We start from the raw sequence: 16,402 nt of genomic DNA on the forward strand, positions 1-16,402 counted from the left end.
GCACCTTAGTGGTGTTAATAGTGGCAAAGCCACCCTTCAAGGTCCCCTTAGGGACCAGAATGTCCACCATAGGGTCCGTCTCCATCTGCATGTTGAGATTTTGAGCCACCCTCCTGAGCAGCTCCTGGTGTGCCCTGGTGTCCATGGCAGGCAGTGGTGGTGGAACTGCCCATCACCACTTCATCCCCCCCGTCAAGACACCTTGTGCGGTGCCGGTGCTGGTTCCCGGGCCTGGGCCTGCGTCTGCCTCGGTCCCAGAACCCGCACTGGTATCAGTGCCAACCTGCGTGCCCATCTCCTGCCCTCACAGAGGCTCCTGGGCTACTGAAGTAGCTGATGGAGGGACCCAAGCCTCCGAAGCCACTGACAGGGATCTGGATCCCAGTTCTTGGGCTTGGTGGTAGGTCCACGGTGTCCAGAAGGGCCATTGAGCCGGCGCCTGCCACTGCGGAGGCCAAGATATCACGGGAAGCGGCTGCCCTTCTTCCTGCCTCGAGTGGTGCTGGGAGCAGTGCCGGCTGCGCCTAGAGGCATACGACTCCACCTCAGAGTCTAATGAATAGTCTGACCTTGGCGACCAGGGTGGTGTGGACCCAGACTGTGCCGGGCAACAGTGCTGCAGCAAGGGCAAGAGGTGCTGCATCAGTCAGCTTGCCTCTCGAGGGCATGGAACCTCTCTGCGGCACCGGTGCCAGTGCAGGGGACTGCACCATCATCGCAATAAGGCCCCAAGCCACCTCAAAGGTGTCCGGTGTGGAAGGGAGGTCTATGTCCTCCTCCTGAATCTCCCACACCAGGGAGTCCACAAGAACTACACTCGACGGACCTTCCTGGGAGGCGGGAGTCAATGGTGCCAGCAGAGTCACAGCCAGAGCACGGTGTCCTGACGTGGGACACACCCCGCTGGTACCTGCTCACTCCACTACTTTAGTGGGAGAGCGACCTTTGTCCGTTCTCTTCTGCTGGTGTGGCACCAGCAAATGGGAGCGGTGCCAGGCACTCACACCAGAAGAGGTCTTTGGCACCGGAGAATGTCAGTACTGAGGGTCCCTGGAGCGTGAGTTCTTTCTTGGCGTCGCAGCCACCTCACATCAAAGTGCTGGGCTTGGGGTTGGACGCCGCCTGGGCTGGCTGGGAACAAAGGGCTGACTCCTTGAGCAGCAGTTTCAGCCTAAAGTCCCTCTCTTTTTTGGTCCTCGATCGGAAGCCTCTGCAGATCTTGCACTTATCTGTTTGGTGTGCCTCACACAGGCACTTCAGACAGGAGTCATGTGGCTCTCCCTTTGGCATGGGCATCAGACAGGACCCGCACGGTTTGAAACCCTGAGACAGAGGCATGCCCCGGTTCCCGGGAGGGGAAACATGATGGGGATGGGGGAAAACCCATCTAAACTCACTATACTATTTACACTAACTATAAGATTTTAACTATTTACAGGACACACTGAACAAGTCAACTAAGGGATTGCTTGCTGTTTGCAAGAGAGAAGCTGCTCCAACAAGCGTCACTGGCAGTAAAAAGGAACTGAAGAGGTGGCAGGTTGGCAGGGACCTAGATACACAGCCATGAAGGCACGACTCCAGGGAGCTTCGCAGCTGACCCGACAGGTACCATTAGGGGAAAATCCTTCCGGCGACTGGTGTGGGAATGAAAACTTGCACGCCAAAGTAAAAGATATATCTTGGCATCAAAATAGAAAAGGTACGTGAATGGTCATTCTGTTACAAAATTTTACTTCCACACCAGTGCAATTCCAGCACCAACCCAAATCCAGAATGTGGTCACCTATATTTATTGAGAATGGGACAAAAAGCATGGTCCTATGACCAAGGCACTGGACTAGGATACAGGTGACCTGGGTTTAGAATCATAGAATATCAGGGTTGGAAGGGACCTCAGGAGGTCATCTAGTCCAAACCCCTGCTCAAAGCAGGACCAATCCCCAATTAAATCATCCCAGCCAGGGCTTTGTCAAGCCTGACCTTAAAAAAAAAAAAAACTTCTAAGGAAGGAAATTCTACCACCTCCCTAGGTAACGCATTCCAGTGTTTCACCACCCTCCTAGTGAAAAAGTTTAATTCTTGGCTAAACCACAGAATTCCTCACAAATCTCTGTGTCTCAATTTCCTCATCTGTTTAAATGGGAATACTTCCCTACCTCACAGAGGTATAGAGAGGATAAAGTAATTAATGTTTGAAATACTCAAACTACAGTAATGGGGACCACGTGTACCTAGATAGCCAGAAACCACCCTTCCCTATTAAACACCTGTCTTATGATTGCCATGAAAGCCAAGAGATCCCACGCTAACCCTGAAGGGCTGTTCATTCAGACATTAAAGTTGGCCAGAACAATCAGGCTCTGCAACAATCATCCCAGAAAGGAACTCTGCCAGCTCACATGAGGCTATGAAGTGCAATGGGATGAACAATGTCCCAATACCACATTCCATCTTAACTCCATTACAGGACTTTCACAAAATGGACACACTCGACCAAATCCAGCTTTGGAAAAGGAGGTTAGCAATTCAGATTGGTGCAACAATTATAGCCATGCCTGCCTTTATTTTCCCTCAGTTCAAACTGCCCCTTGTACCTGATGAGATATTTGGGCCAATAGCAGCTTAGACATATCTCAGTAACACATGCATTCAGGGACCGTATCTGTGACAGGCTGTCCCCCTTAGGATGTCAGCTGATGTGCTGAGATACTGCTGAGCCCACCTGTTATGCCAGCCTGGGCACCCTTTTTACCTGTCTTGATGAGCCAAGCTATTAAGCCTCCTCCAGCACGCACACACACACAGGCAGGGCCACTCCCACCTGCAGAACGAAACAGACACAGAACAGTTCTGGGAAAGCTCAGCTTAAGGGACTTGCCCCAGCACTCAGGTATCCACCTCCCTTGGGGTGCAGACCCAAAGATATATTATGAAATCTGCCTCCTCCCTCAATGTGGAGGAAGGTATACACAGCCTCTCCCCCCGCCCACCCCACTTTGTGAATTGTACTAACAGGATTATATTATAAACAAGAAATAAGCTTAACTACAAAAAGTTAATTTTAAGTAAATATGACATAACAGAACAAAGCAGATTACTGAGCAAATAAAACAAAATATGCAAGCTAAGCTCAATATACTTAAGAAGCAGGTTACAAAATATAATTTCTTACCCTAAATGTTATTTTAGGCAGGTTGCAAAATTTCTGTGGTTTAGAGCTCGTTATATTTCTTTTCAGTCTGGACTGCCCCCTTGCCTTCCCTTCAGGTGTCTTTAGCAGTCTTTCTTCTTGGGCATTTGCCTTCCTCCCCACCCTTAAATAAGATTTACATAAGGCGGGAATCCTTTGTTTCCCAAACTTGACCTCCCTTCCCTCTAAGGTGCCACAAGCACTCCTCGTTGTTTTTGCTGATACAGACTAACATGGCTACCACTCTGAGATAATCAGGTGACAAGACCACCTGACCTAGTAGGTGTCACAGTTACATTCCCGGACACCTCCCAAGAGGGAGAGAGATCAGTATCTTCATGGTTTTGTTATTCCTTCCTGCTGGCCCATCAAATTTGATGGCCTGTCGTCGGGTGGGTGTCTTCCCAATACACACCCAGTTGTAATGGTTACATAGTACATATTCCTAACCTTAGGTACAGAAATGATACATACATATGAATTGCATAATCACATTCAGTAAATCATAACCTTTCCAATGATACCTTACAAGACCCATCTTGCATAAAGTATATCTGTCATATCCATATTTTAAACATATTTTCATAAAGACTGTGGAGCACAGTGTCAGTGTCAATGATCACATCTTGAATATGTTTTAGTCTCACAGACCACCTACCTTATATTTCGCAAGAAGTAAAATTCTCTTTCAGCCAACCCCTGCTCACTTTTCACTCCGGATTGGCGGGTAGTGATTGATCTATCGGGGATCGATTTATCGCGTCTCGTCTAAAATGCGATAAATCGATCCCCGAACGCACTCCCTGTTGACTCCAGAACTCCAGCTCGCGAGAAGCGGAAGCGGTGTTGACGGGGGAGCGGCAGCAGTCGACTCGCCACCGTCCTCACGGCCAGGTAAGTCGACCTAAGATACACCGACTTCAGCTACGCTATTCGTGTAGCTGAAGTTGCGTATCTTAGGTCGACCCCCCCCAGCGTAGACCAGGGCTTAGTTTCCACCACAACTACTTTCCTCCCTCCTCCCCCTAGCCCTTGCTCCTTTATCTCAACCCTCTCTGTCATATAAAAATGGCAGTGAAATAGCTACAAATTAACAGTTTGTTAATGTGTTTTGATTAATTCAGTTCAAAAGAGGACTACATCAAAGCATATTAAATGTTAATGCACGTCACAAGGGTCCACAAGGACAGATATTCCACAGCAGGCTAGCACAGGGCTTTCACACCCCAACTGGATAGAACTGTATGCAGAGTGTGCACAAACGCACACACACTCCCCATGTGCACCTACAAAGCAGGTGGAAGCATGGAATGCATATTGATAGGGGAGGACTGAAACTTTGAAGCGTCAAACAATAAAGGGTGCTGTGTCAATCACTGAACTGCAAATGGAATAATAGGTTTGCAAATTGGGTTAGTGGGATTTATATTTGAATTTTTACTTACAGACATTTCTTCACAACAACTGAAAAAAAATAGTTTTTGCTAGTATTTAACTACAAAAAATAAGAACACCAATGTTTCTAAAACATTTTATTACTACAAACTGGTACATTTTATCACAAAAAGCTACAAGCCCTGTTTATAACATGTACACTACTATACAGTGTGCGATACACTCCAAAAAATAGCCACTCACAGCACAATTTTTAAATTTATGCATCGTAGCCTTAAGGGGTAAATATTATGAGCTGCATAATGTATTATGTCACACAGCACTTGGAATATTTACCCTCAAACTACCTTTTTCAAGTGATTAGAACAAACACTAATAATATAGCCAATTTTCAACACCGAAAAAAGAAAAAGGAAGCTTAAAAAAATATACAACACAAAATGTTTTAATCAGCTCTAACAGTTTGGTTGTTATAAAAGCTCAACTAAAATGGTCTTAATGTCATTTTAAACAAATGGGAAACACAGAAATTATATAAACAAGTTATCTGCATAATGGAATGCATGCATAGGGTGGGGATGTTACACAAGTCTCATCTGTGAAACTATTACAAAGTCTTGCATTGAGCCACTTTAGAACAGAAGTAAAAAGCTGTTTTTCAACTTGAATTTTTTCATTTTCATGCATTTAGTTATCTTCAGTTTGGTCAAGGGTGAAGTCAGTTTGTTCTTCTGTTTCTTCTTCCTCCTCCTCTTCCTCCTCCTCTTCCTCTTCAGCAGGCTCATCGGCCTTGTCTTCTTCTTCTTCTTCCTCCTCCTCCTCCTCCCCTGCCTGCTGATCCTGAGATTGATCAGTAATTTCAAAAGGATTTTCACCCTAAAATAGAGAAATTAACTGTTCAAATATTTTGAAATCTAAGACATTAAAAATGAAACCTTAATTTTATTTAGCAGAAACATGCACTGTCAAGTCATGTAAGAGAAAAAACTGTTGAAATAATGCTGGAATTTGTTACACTATTTCTGGGGCAACACATGGAGATCAAAAAATGGCTTTTCAAGGTTCATGATGAGCTACATCTAATTTTTATAATTTAAACAGCCACCACATGAGTATAAAGCGAGAAACAGAAGTACAAATCTCTATATGTTAGAAATCATGATCTCAATATTTGACTCTAATGAAATCAGAACTGGCACTTAACAGTTTGAGTTGATGCAGACTGAAAGCACCCATGTGTTAGATATGCAGATAAAACCTCAGTATCACTTAGCATTAACAACTCAATAGATAAAACAGCATGCTTAAACTTCACAAAAAAAGCAATTCTTCATGTAGCTCCAACAGCTTTGCTTCCTGGATTGAAAGGCGAATTTGAAAAAACTGGTTTCCTTCTACCTTCTCTTATTCACACTAAGGGCATGGCTACACTTGCTAGTTAGAGCGCGTTAATGCAGCCCAGTGCGCTCTAACTCACAACGCGTCCACACTGGCAAGGCACGTAGAGCGCTGCTGGTACTCCACCTCGGCGAGTGGAATAATGTTTGATGCGCCCCTGCTGGAGCGCCGCAGTGCCAGTGTGGATGCCATGGTCTGTTAATGCGCTCTGATCAGCCTCCAGAAGTGTCCCATAATGCCTGTTCTAGCCACTCTGGTCATCACTTTGAACTCTACTGCCCTGCCCTCAGGTGACCAACCGTCAGACCAGCCCTTTAAATTCTCTGGGAATTTTGAAAAGCCCCTTCATGTTTGCTCAGCCAGGCGTGGAGTGCTCTCAGCGAATCTTTCCAGGTGACCATGCCTCCACGTGCCAGGCAATCCCAAGTATGGAGCAATGGTGAGGTGCTGGACCTCATCAGTGTTTGGGGGAGGAAGCTGTCCAGTCCCAATTGCGCTCCAGCTGTAGAAATTACAATATCTTCGGGCAGATATCAAGGGACATGATGGAAAGGGGCCATGACCGGGATGCTCTGCAGGGTTAAAGTGAAAGAGCTACAGAATGCCTACTACGAAGCCTGCGAAGCAAACAGCCGCTCCAGCGCTGCACCCACGACCTGCCATTTTTACAAAGAGCGGGACACGATACTTGGGGGCGACCCCACTTCCACTCCAAGCACCACTGTGGACACTTCAGAACACAGTCCAACAAGGCAGGAGGAGGAGGAGCAAAGCAGGAGCGAGGGTGCTGAGGAGGAGGAAGACACCCCAGCATCCCTAGATGCATGCATCCAGGAGCTGTTCTCAAGCCAGGAGGAAGGTGGCCGGTGCTTGGGGAAGGACAACCACCAGAGGAGGTTCCCGGTAAGTGGCTTTTATTTTGGGAAGGAAGTTATTCAGTGTGGGCTCTTGGGACGAGGAGTGTTATGGCTGCATGCGTGCCTAGATGCAAGATAGGGCACTGATGTGCTCTCTCACATCGTGGTAATCGGCCTCAGTGATCTCTTCAAAGCTCTCATCCAGAACTTGGGCAATGCGCTTGCGTAGGTTTTGTGGGAGAGCCACTGTGGTCCTTAACCCAGTCAGTCTAACATGTCCACACCACTGTGCCATGAGGGGCGGGGAGACCATTGCTGCACACAGGCAAGCTGCATATGGGCCAGGGCGGAAGCTGCATTGTAGTAGAAGACCCTCCCTTGCTTCCCAGGTCACCCTCAGCAGCAAGATATCTTCCAGGACGAACTCTTGTTGAAAATGTGGGAACAGTGTTCAGTATAGGGACCCCCTGCAGCTATTGACTCTCCCCCAGGCACAGAAACCCAGAGGACAGTACAGCCATGAAAGAATCAGTCCCCCTTGACCCTGTGCTTACTCACCATTCTGGGGCTCCTGGGGGTTGTGCGCGCTCGCTTTGGGACAGGCAAATTATGAGATTGTGTAGACTGTGCTCACCCTCCTTAAGTACAGTGGAATCACTGCTCTGTCTGGTGTGAACAATGCTGCCTCTGTTAAGTGTTGCATTTTGCCTTTACAGATGCAACCCTGAGATCTCAGCCGTGCGTGTTATCACCGGCCGAGAGGCTTCAAAGAATCAGGAAGAGGCCACGTAGAAGCAAAGAGGACATGCTGCATGAAGTCATGCAGAACTCTCTTAATAAAAATCAAAAAGTGCAGGAGTGGCGGGAGAGTGAAAGGACGGTCCGCCAGCAGAATGCGTATCGCCGGCACCAAAGCACAGAGCAGCTGATAAGCATCATGGAGTGCCAAGCGGACTCGATCCAGGTGCTCGTAGCCATGCAGGCAGAGTACTACCATGGCCGCCCACCTCCCCCGCAGCCCTCATCCCAAAACTCTTTCCCTTTTGCCCCATGTCACCTCCAACCCACTTACCCCAACATCCGGGTTCTTACCGCCACCAGCTGCCTCCAGCACCTGTAGCTTCACCACCCAGCCCTGAAAACTATGACCCTTACCCACTGCACTCAACCCCCATCACCATGCAATGTAGCCATCCTGAAGTGCAGCACTCATTGCACAGCACTCCAAACAGGAAGGCTTGAGTATGATAACAGAACATACGCAAACCTGTGATTGTACCGTTCCCCACCCCACCCCCTTGCCCTTTGTGTTTCCCAAGCAGTTGTGTTTCTTTTCAATAAATGCATTTTCTTTTCATTAAATAGATTTTTTTTGCTTTGAAAACATTATTATTGCATAAAGTAAAAGATATCTTAGTCTAGGAAAGCAACAGGCACTGCAAGTCAGTATATCATACGTAGCAAACACAAATTCCTACTAACATTGGAACCACTGCACTTCACTCCCGTGCAGGGCACCAGACACTACTGGTGGCTTTCAGCCTCAAATTGCTCCCTCAACGCATCCCTAATCCTTGCAACCCCACGCTGGGCCCCTCTAATAGCCCTGCTCTCTGGCTGTTCAAATTCAGCCTCCAGGTGTTGAACCTCCGAGTTCCATGCCTGAGTGAAGCTTTCACCCTTCCCTTCACAAAAGTTATGGAGGGTACAGCACGCGGATATAACTGTGGGGATGCAGTCATCGGACAGGTCCAGCTTCCCATACAGAGAGCGCCAGCGGCCCTTTAAACAGCTAAAAGCACACTCCACAGTCATGCTGCACCGGCTCACACTGTTGTTGAATCACTCCTTGCTGCTGTCAAGGCTCCCCGTATATGGTTTCATGAGCCATGGCATTAAAGGGTAAGCGGGGTCTCCAAGGATCAGAATGGGCATTTCCACTTCCCCTACGGTGATCTTCTGGTCTGGGAAAAAAAGTCCCGGCTTGCAGCTTCCTGAACAGGCCAGTGTTCCAAAAGATGTGTGCATCATGCACCTTTCCGGGCCAGCCTGCATTAAGGTCAATGAAACGCCCACGGTGATCCACAAGCGCCTGGAGAACCATAGAGAAATACCCTTTGCAATTAACATACTCAGAGGCTAGGTAGACTGATGTCAGAATTGGAATATGCGTGCCATCTATCGCCCCTCTGCAGTTAGGAAAACCTATTTGTGCAAAGCCAGCCACAACGTCATGCACATTACCCGGAGTCACGGTTCTTCTGAGCAGGATGCGATTAATGGCCCTGCAAACTTGTATCAACACGATTCCAACAGTCGACTTCCCCACTCCAAACTGGTTAGCGACCGATCGGTAGCTGTCTGGAGTTGCCAGCTTCCAGATTGCAATAGCCACTCTCTTCTCCACCATGAGGGCAACTCTCAGTCTTGTGTCCTTGTGCCGCAGGGTGAGGGCGAGCTCCTCACACAGTCCCATGAAAGTGGCTTTTCTCATCCAAAAGTTCTGCAGCCACTGCTCATCATCCCAGACTTGTATGACGATGTGATCCCACCACTCAGTTTCCCGGGCTTGTTTCCCGAGCCCAGAAGCAGCGTTCCATGGTGGTGAGCATGTCCGTGAATGCCACAAGCAATCTCATAGCTTATGCGTTACTCGTGTCGATATTATCGGAGTCCTCACTGTCACTTTGGATCTTAAGGAGTAACTCGACTGCCAAACGTGATGTGCTGGCGAGACTCATCAGCATATTCCTCAGCAGTTCGGGCTCCACTCCCACAGACCGAAAGGGAAGAAAGAGTGCGCAGTACAAAAAACGTCAAAAGATAGCGCCAATTGTGGATGGAAGCAGAGGGACTGCTGGGATGCGAACCGATGCATCATGGGGCGTTGAGACAGGACCCAGAATACCACACACTCCCTGTCCCCTTCCCACAACCCACAGCACCAGAATGGGAAGAGTGTTCTGTGGGATAGCTGCCCACAATGCACCGCTCCCAATGCCGCTGCAAGTGCTGCAAATGTGGACATGCCAGTGCACTTGCAGCTGTCAGTGTGGACAGACTGCAGCACTTTCCCTACTGCGCTCTACGAAAGCTGGTTTAACTCAAAGGACTCTACATTTGCAAGTATAGCCATGCCCTAAGTCAGTCTATTCATTCTCAAGAAGACAATTCTACTTTAAAGGTGAACTGTAAGGCAAAATTAAAACCAAGTTAGACCCAGAATTATAAACCTTTTAATGGTCACTGAAATTGTCTGATCTGAAATTCATATTCTTGGTTATCCTTACTGAACCAGGAAGTAGCAAGTAGATTTAAGACAGAAGTTTATTTTAAATAGATTAGTCAAAATTTAATTTTCTCATGAATGCTCTCCCTGTTTAGTAGGGACATTCAATACAGAACATTTTTGTTTTGCTGTACACCTTTAAGAACTGTGTATTAACAGTAAGTAAAAACAATGGAATTACATGAAATGTAGACAGCTGTTTTGCACAAGCTGCTAATTAAAGCACAACTAGTTTTCCAAGAGTATTACTTAAAGGTGATCTGAAAAGGAAAAAATATTGGGCTTCTGCCTTTTTTGCTTATGATGTGCAAAGAAAGCCATGTAAGTTTGGAGTTTGTTTATTTTTTAAGATTTTTTCAAGCACCACGGTGTTATTCAAGGTCGACTTAGGAGGACTACAACACCAGACATGACTGGAACTTGATAACCTCAATATTTCTAAGGTTAAAAAAGCAACACTTAAATCTGGATTTATGCCCTCTTGAGATACACACACACAGCCTGAAAACAGAGGTTACTTACCTTACGGTAACTGGAGTTCAAGATGCTTTTGTCCACATGGATCCCAATGCAGACACATGCACCTAAGGCATGCAAGTGTCCACTGGGGTTGTGAATTCACCTTGTGTACCTTTACGGATGGTTCTTACAGGAAAGGTATAGAGCAGCTCAAACTTCCAGTCAGTTCTTTCAATAATTCAGAAATCCAAGACCTCTGTATCAGTGGGGAAGGCGGGTGCATCCTGGGATCCATGTGGACAAAAACATCTTGAAGAACTCCAGTTACTGTAACATAAGTAACCTCTCTTTATCCACATGGATCCAACTATAGAACTAGCAATTATCCTTCAAAGAGGTGGGTGATAGAGTCCTATCTAAATGGCGACTGTAGAACAGCAAGACCTAACTTGGCATCTGATCTAGAACCTATCACAATGAAGCAGTGATTGGTAAACATATGAACAGAACTCCAAGTAGCTGCTCTACAAATTTCAGAAATAGGAAGCCCTCTGAAAGAAGCCACAGATATCAACTGGATCCTAGAAGAGTGTATCCTAACTTGAGGGGGAACAGGTAGTTTATTCAAAAGAACAGGAAATTTTAATGCAGTCTGTAACCTATTTACAGAGTCTGAGAGGATACAGCCTACCCCTCAGACTTACTACCAAAGCTACAAAAAAAAGTCTAGATGATTTACAAAAAGGCTTCATTGTGAAAAGATAAAAGGGCATATCCCTAAGAACGTCTAAGTGTGTGGAGTTTAGTCTCCACAGAAGAGAGTCATGAGACTTAAGAAAAAATACCAGTAAGGGAAGAAACTGATTTACATGAAGTCCAAAACTACTTTTGGTAAAAATCTTGGATGTAGCCAGAGTGTAACTTTGTCCTTATGAAACAGCATATGGAGGGGCCAGACATCAAAATTTGAATTTCGCTCACCTTGTGTGCTGAGGTGATGGCTACCAAAAACATCACTTTAAACAGAGAGGTGATACAAAAAACATGACAGGTTCAAATGGAGGGTCCGTCAGACTTAAGGACCACGCACAAGTCCCAGGTAGCAAATGGTTCCTTAATATTGGTGGAAATATATGAATTAAGCCTTTTAAAAACCTACGTAACATAGGGTGATAGGAAAATCTAATGACCATCAACATATGGATTATATGCTGATCTGCGGCCAGATGGACCCTAACAGACCTAACTGAAAGCCCTGAGTGCTTTAAAGACAGTAAGTATTCCATAACATAATTAATTACAAACCCAAAGTAACGTATTACAAAATTTTATTTATTTTGGTCTTGATCATGTTTAGGCATCAAGGAGGAGACAAAGATAAACACACACACCGCCCACCAATACAGTACCAAACTAGTTCCAATACAGTACTAATACAGTACCAACTAGTAGCTGGATCTTTGCAGAACCCTACCGCAGAAATTAGGTTAGGTTTAACCAAAATAAGACTGTGGGGGAGATATGATTGCTCTCTATGAATAAATCAGAGGGATAAATACCAGGGAAGGAGAGGCATTATTTAAGTTGAAGGTCACAAGAACAAATGGATATAAACTGGCCGTGAACAAGTTTAGGCTTGAAATTAGATGAAAGTTTCTAACCATCAAAGTGAAGTGAAGTTCTGGAACAGCCTTCCACAGGGAACAGTAGGGGCAAAAAACCTAACTTCCTTCAAGACTGAGCTTGATAAGTTTATGAAAGGGACGGTATGATGAAATTGCCTACAATGGCATGTAGCTCAGGGATGGCCAACATGAGCCTGAGAAGGACTCAAGATGGCCACCCAACTCACAACCACAGGCAGTTAGAAGGAACTGAGTGGCAGTTGGTGCTTCTCGGCCTTTTATACCCTTGCTGTGAGAGGTGCAAACGTACACCGGTTGCCTGTGCAGCCCAAAGGGACATTTATGGCTAAAAGATTTCAGGTTTATGTGCACACACCTATGGTGGGATCCGTGTATATGAATTCTCAAATTATAGTTTATTTTTTTTAAATTCCTTTGCAGGTCAATTGTAGGTTGCTATTATGTCCAGGTACAATCACAATTCGTCTTTGGTAGTAGTGAAATGAATATTTAACAAATCAATAAGTGTGAAGCGTATATAACTCAAAATTCCAAACCTTCTTTAAATTGTTGTATATGTTCAATCTTACATCTGCAACTTCAGGAAAAGACATTTTAAACTATCAGCTTTAAGAACTAAATGCAAGAAAACTAGGAAATTCCAAGTATAGAAATGCACTTTTAAAGTCAAACAAATTTACCTCTATACTCTTCTCTCCTCCTCACCCCCAACTACCTTAGCTTGCAAGCTAGAAATGTTTTGCTAAGGATATTGAACTATAAGTCCAAATTCTGTATATTTGTAGAATTTAATTAAAGACTCAAGAGGCTAGAGCTCATGGCTTCAACTGATGCATCTATGCTAAATCTCACAGGATGAGAACAATTTGAGATTTTAAATCCTGGTTATTTGGCACATTGATTGCAATCTTGTAATTTTTCCTGAAGACTTTACTCTTGTCAGTATAGATTGAAAAATCTGTATTATTTTGACACCCTATGTATGGACAAAATTATGGCTATTTTGACACCTACTTATAGTTACTCTCACCACAGTTTAAATATCAAAGCATGGTATATTTAGTTGATCCAGAAAATTGTGCATTATACATGAAACTGCATTCACAGGCATCCCAAAAGATGTCCTGCTCAAGGGTTGGAAAGGTTCTTTAATTCTAAGTTTATGGTAGCATAGACTGCTATTGGAAATGCTGATTTATTTGGACACTGAAATAAACTATATCAGACTAGTCATTTTCTTCTGCAGCAAACAGAAGTGGAATAATCAAGTGGTCTGCGGACATACTAGCAATTTAGTATGACAGTTATGAGATGTGCAATGGAATCTTTGCATTTATGTTACTGATGAAGGAGGATATTTCAGCAAAAGGATTACCGCAGCTTTAATACAAAGTCACAGGATTTGCAACCTCTGCAAGAGTCTGTGTCATACATACTGTTATTTACTAATAAAGCATCAACAATGCACCTAATTTACAAACTCAACATGAGTCTTTGCTTAAAAAGTAAAAAGGACACACAAGACTGGACAAACTAGGACACCCCAAAATGGGAATACAAAAGGATTTAAAAAAAAAATAAAACATGTTAATAGCTGACTTATTAGCATCACAAAATTTTTGTAAGGTACTTAAAAGAGGGTAGAGAGGTGGCTCAGTGAATCAAGATGGGAGGGTATTCCATGGATTGGGGTGGTCTGTAAGAAGGCAGAGGAGACAAACATGCACTGAGATTAGCATCAATGGGGAATTGATGGAAGGAACAGGGTGACACCATAAACAAGATCAGAGATGACAGTATCATTTTTTCCTTTCATATCTTACCTTGACATACAGCTCATATCGTGCCTTCACTATTGGGTTATTCAGGATGCTGGTAGCAGTCAGTACACTCTCCCTTTTTATTTGTTCTCTGTAGGCCTATGAAATGGATTTAATTGTAACTATTACAAACCTGATCTATTTAAATAGTTGTGTGATACAAATTTAATTCATGCTCTATTGGTTAAGGCTGCTACATTAGAGCTGTTACACATTTACTTGTCAAAGCAGGAAACACTAACTCTTGGCATAAAAGGTCCAACCTGCACAATAAATGAAATAAGAGGAACTGGGTACAACACAGTTGTATCTGTATGTGGGCGAGTGGACTGGTCCCTGGCTTTAGCCTTGTCTAGGGACACAGTTAAGCCCTCATCTACATTACAAACTGCAATCATGTAACTGGCTTCTCTGAATGCATTTAATGCACATTTAAACTTACACTGACCACTAATGCAAAAAAGTTCTCTGACTTACCATCTTCGTATCAGAGCAGATTGCCCTGCATATCATTTTCTATAATTTATTATAATTATTGAAAATATACAAAATCTCAGTAACTGTATAATGGACAAGGAATGTCCAAACTACTGCAGATTTATATTATTCTCCAAGCCACACTCACCAGCTACCACCGTTTTTCCAGTCATGTTCCTCTTTCAACCAATCACTTTAGTAGATTAGCTAAATTAAAAATGCAGCATTTTAAATTGCAATGGAAATTTTGTTTCTGTGTATCACTGCTACTTCTCAACTGTTCTAATTCTTTCTATATAAGACTTTTCCTTCTGATTAAAAAAGTGCTTAACAATCAGAACACACACCTTGGCTTTAAACAGTGAGGTGGCATGCATATGTCTACATGAAACCAGCAGAGGAAATGATGGCAGCAGCACCACCCAAAATATATGAATTTAGGCCTTGCACTAGGTATACATTAAAGTCTGATACAGACAGGAAAGGACAATGAACTATTGCAATATCACTATAAATAATTACCTAAATCAATGCTCTAAACTCCTATTTATAGACTTAAATAACTATTGTTCTAACAATTCCTTTCATTTATCTCATGCATTCAACCAAGAACAGTATTTAGTACTACTTAATATTTAATGCAGTAAGTTTTCTTACTAGTTTCAATTTCTAATAGAGCGAGGAATTTAACAGAGAAGTATGTCACCACTGATTTTCTTTTGATCCTTATTGGCAGCCATAAAACACATTATTAATGTATACACTGTTACTGGAAAGTTGAACCTTCATAAACCATTACTTTCACTAGAAAACTAGCATATCAGAGTGTATACTCATTAGTCAGAATATAAATCTCTCATCAAATCGCAACTTAAAATGATTGTTCCATTTAGTAACATAAACCTAAATCTTACACTGAATCACAAGAAAACTATAAAACCCCATAGCAACAGATCACAATGTAAGCTGTCTATTTGATAAGAGGGCTGAATTTATTGCTCCTCATTAGATGCCCAGTATCAAAACAGAAAATTCTAAAGTTAAAAAGGAAACCTGCATTCTATTTTCTGTTCAGATTAGACTGTACCTTCAGCAGTTCACAGAACAAGTAATTACGAACATTTATAAAATACTGAATCTTACTTGCTTTCCCTTTGTGTGATCAGGAGATTTTAAGTGCTGTTGAACAGAACTGTGCAGTGCAGGAACATACACACTACAAGCACTGCAGTGAACAGTCTCAACTTTCATCATGTGGTCATCAGCAGTAACGCCTAGCAAAGAAAACAAGACATTACCACAATTATGAGGCTCTATTGTCTATATCAGTGGTCTCCAAAGTGGGGTGCGCAAGACTATCAATTGGGGGGCGCAACAGGAGGAGCGCCGCTGGAGGGAAAAAAAGGGGGGGCAGGGGCAGCCCTGAGTCCTCCGGCCCGTGGAGAAGCAGGGACAGCCATGCAGCCAGCGGCCGGAAACAAGCGGCACTTTCCCCTTCAAAGCCAGCCGGAGAGAAGCGGTGCTTTGAACGGGAAAGCACCACTTCTCTCCAGCCGCTGGCTGCGCAGCTGCCCCTGCTCCTCCTGAGTCCTCCGGCCCGTGCTCGCAGGGCCGCATTCCGAAAGGGGCTTTAGAGCTGCAGGCCAGGGCCCCCTTAGCCCAGGGCCCTGAAGCCCCCGCGTTCCGGGTGGCCCTGCCTGCTGGGGGGGGGGCAGCTCCCAGAATTGTGGCCATGGGGGTGGTGCTGCACTGCACAGAGCCACCTGCACACTCCCTGCACCAAACAGGATCTGTCCCAGGTAAGTGCTCTGCACCTCCTGCCTGCCCCAGCCCTGAGCCTCCTCCCGCAGTCCCACCCTGAGCGCCCT

The 16,402-nt window shown here is 44.6% G+C and overlaps 1 protein-coding gene across 1 annotated transcript in view; it reads right to left on the reverse strand.

The window, feature by feature from the left end:
* Positions 1-4,779: 4,779 nt before the first annotated feature.
* The window catches only part of ZNF326 (zinc finger protein 326), a 36,283-nt gene continuing 24,660 nt past the window's right edge, over positions 4,780-16,402 (reverse strand). The window contains exons 8-10 of the mRNA XM_074961364.1: positions 15,678-15,808; positions 14,061-14,156; positions 4,780-5,464 (exon numbers count right to left, since the gene is read on the reverse strand). Of these exons, the coding sequence (XP_074817465.1) occupies positions 5,276-5,464; positions 14,061-14,156; positions 15,678-15,808 (416 nt within the window). The 3' untranslated portion in view covers positions 4,780-5,275. The remainder of the gene's footprint in view (positions 5,465-14,060; positions 14,157-15,677; positions 15,809-16,402) is intronic.

The sequence above is a fragment of the Natator depressus genome, chromosome 8, assembly GCF_965152275.1.
Source record: "Natator depressus isolate rNatDep1 chromosome 8, rNatDep2.hap1, whole genome shotgun sequence".
Classification (NCBI taxonomy): Eukaryota; Metazoa; Chordata; order Testudines; family Cheloniidae; genus Natator; species Natator depressus.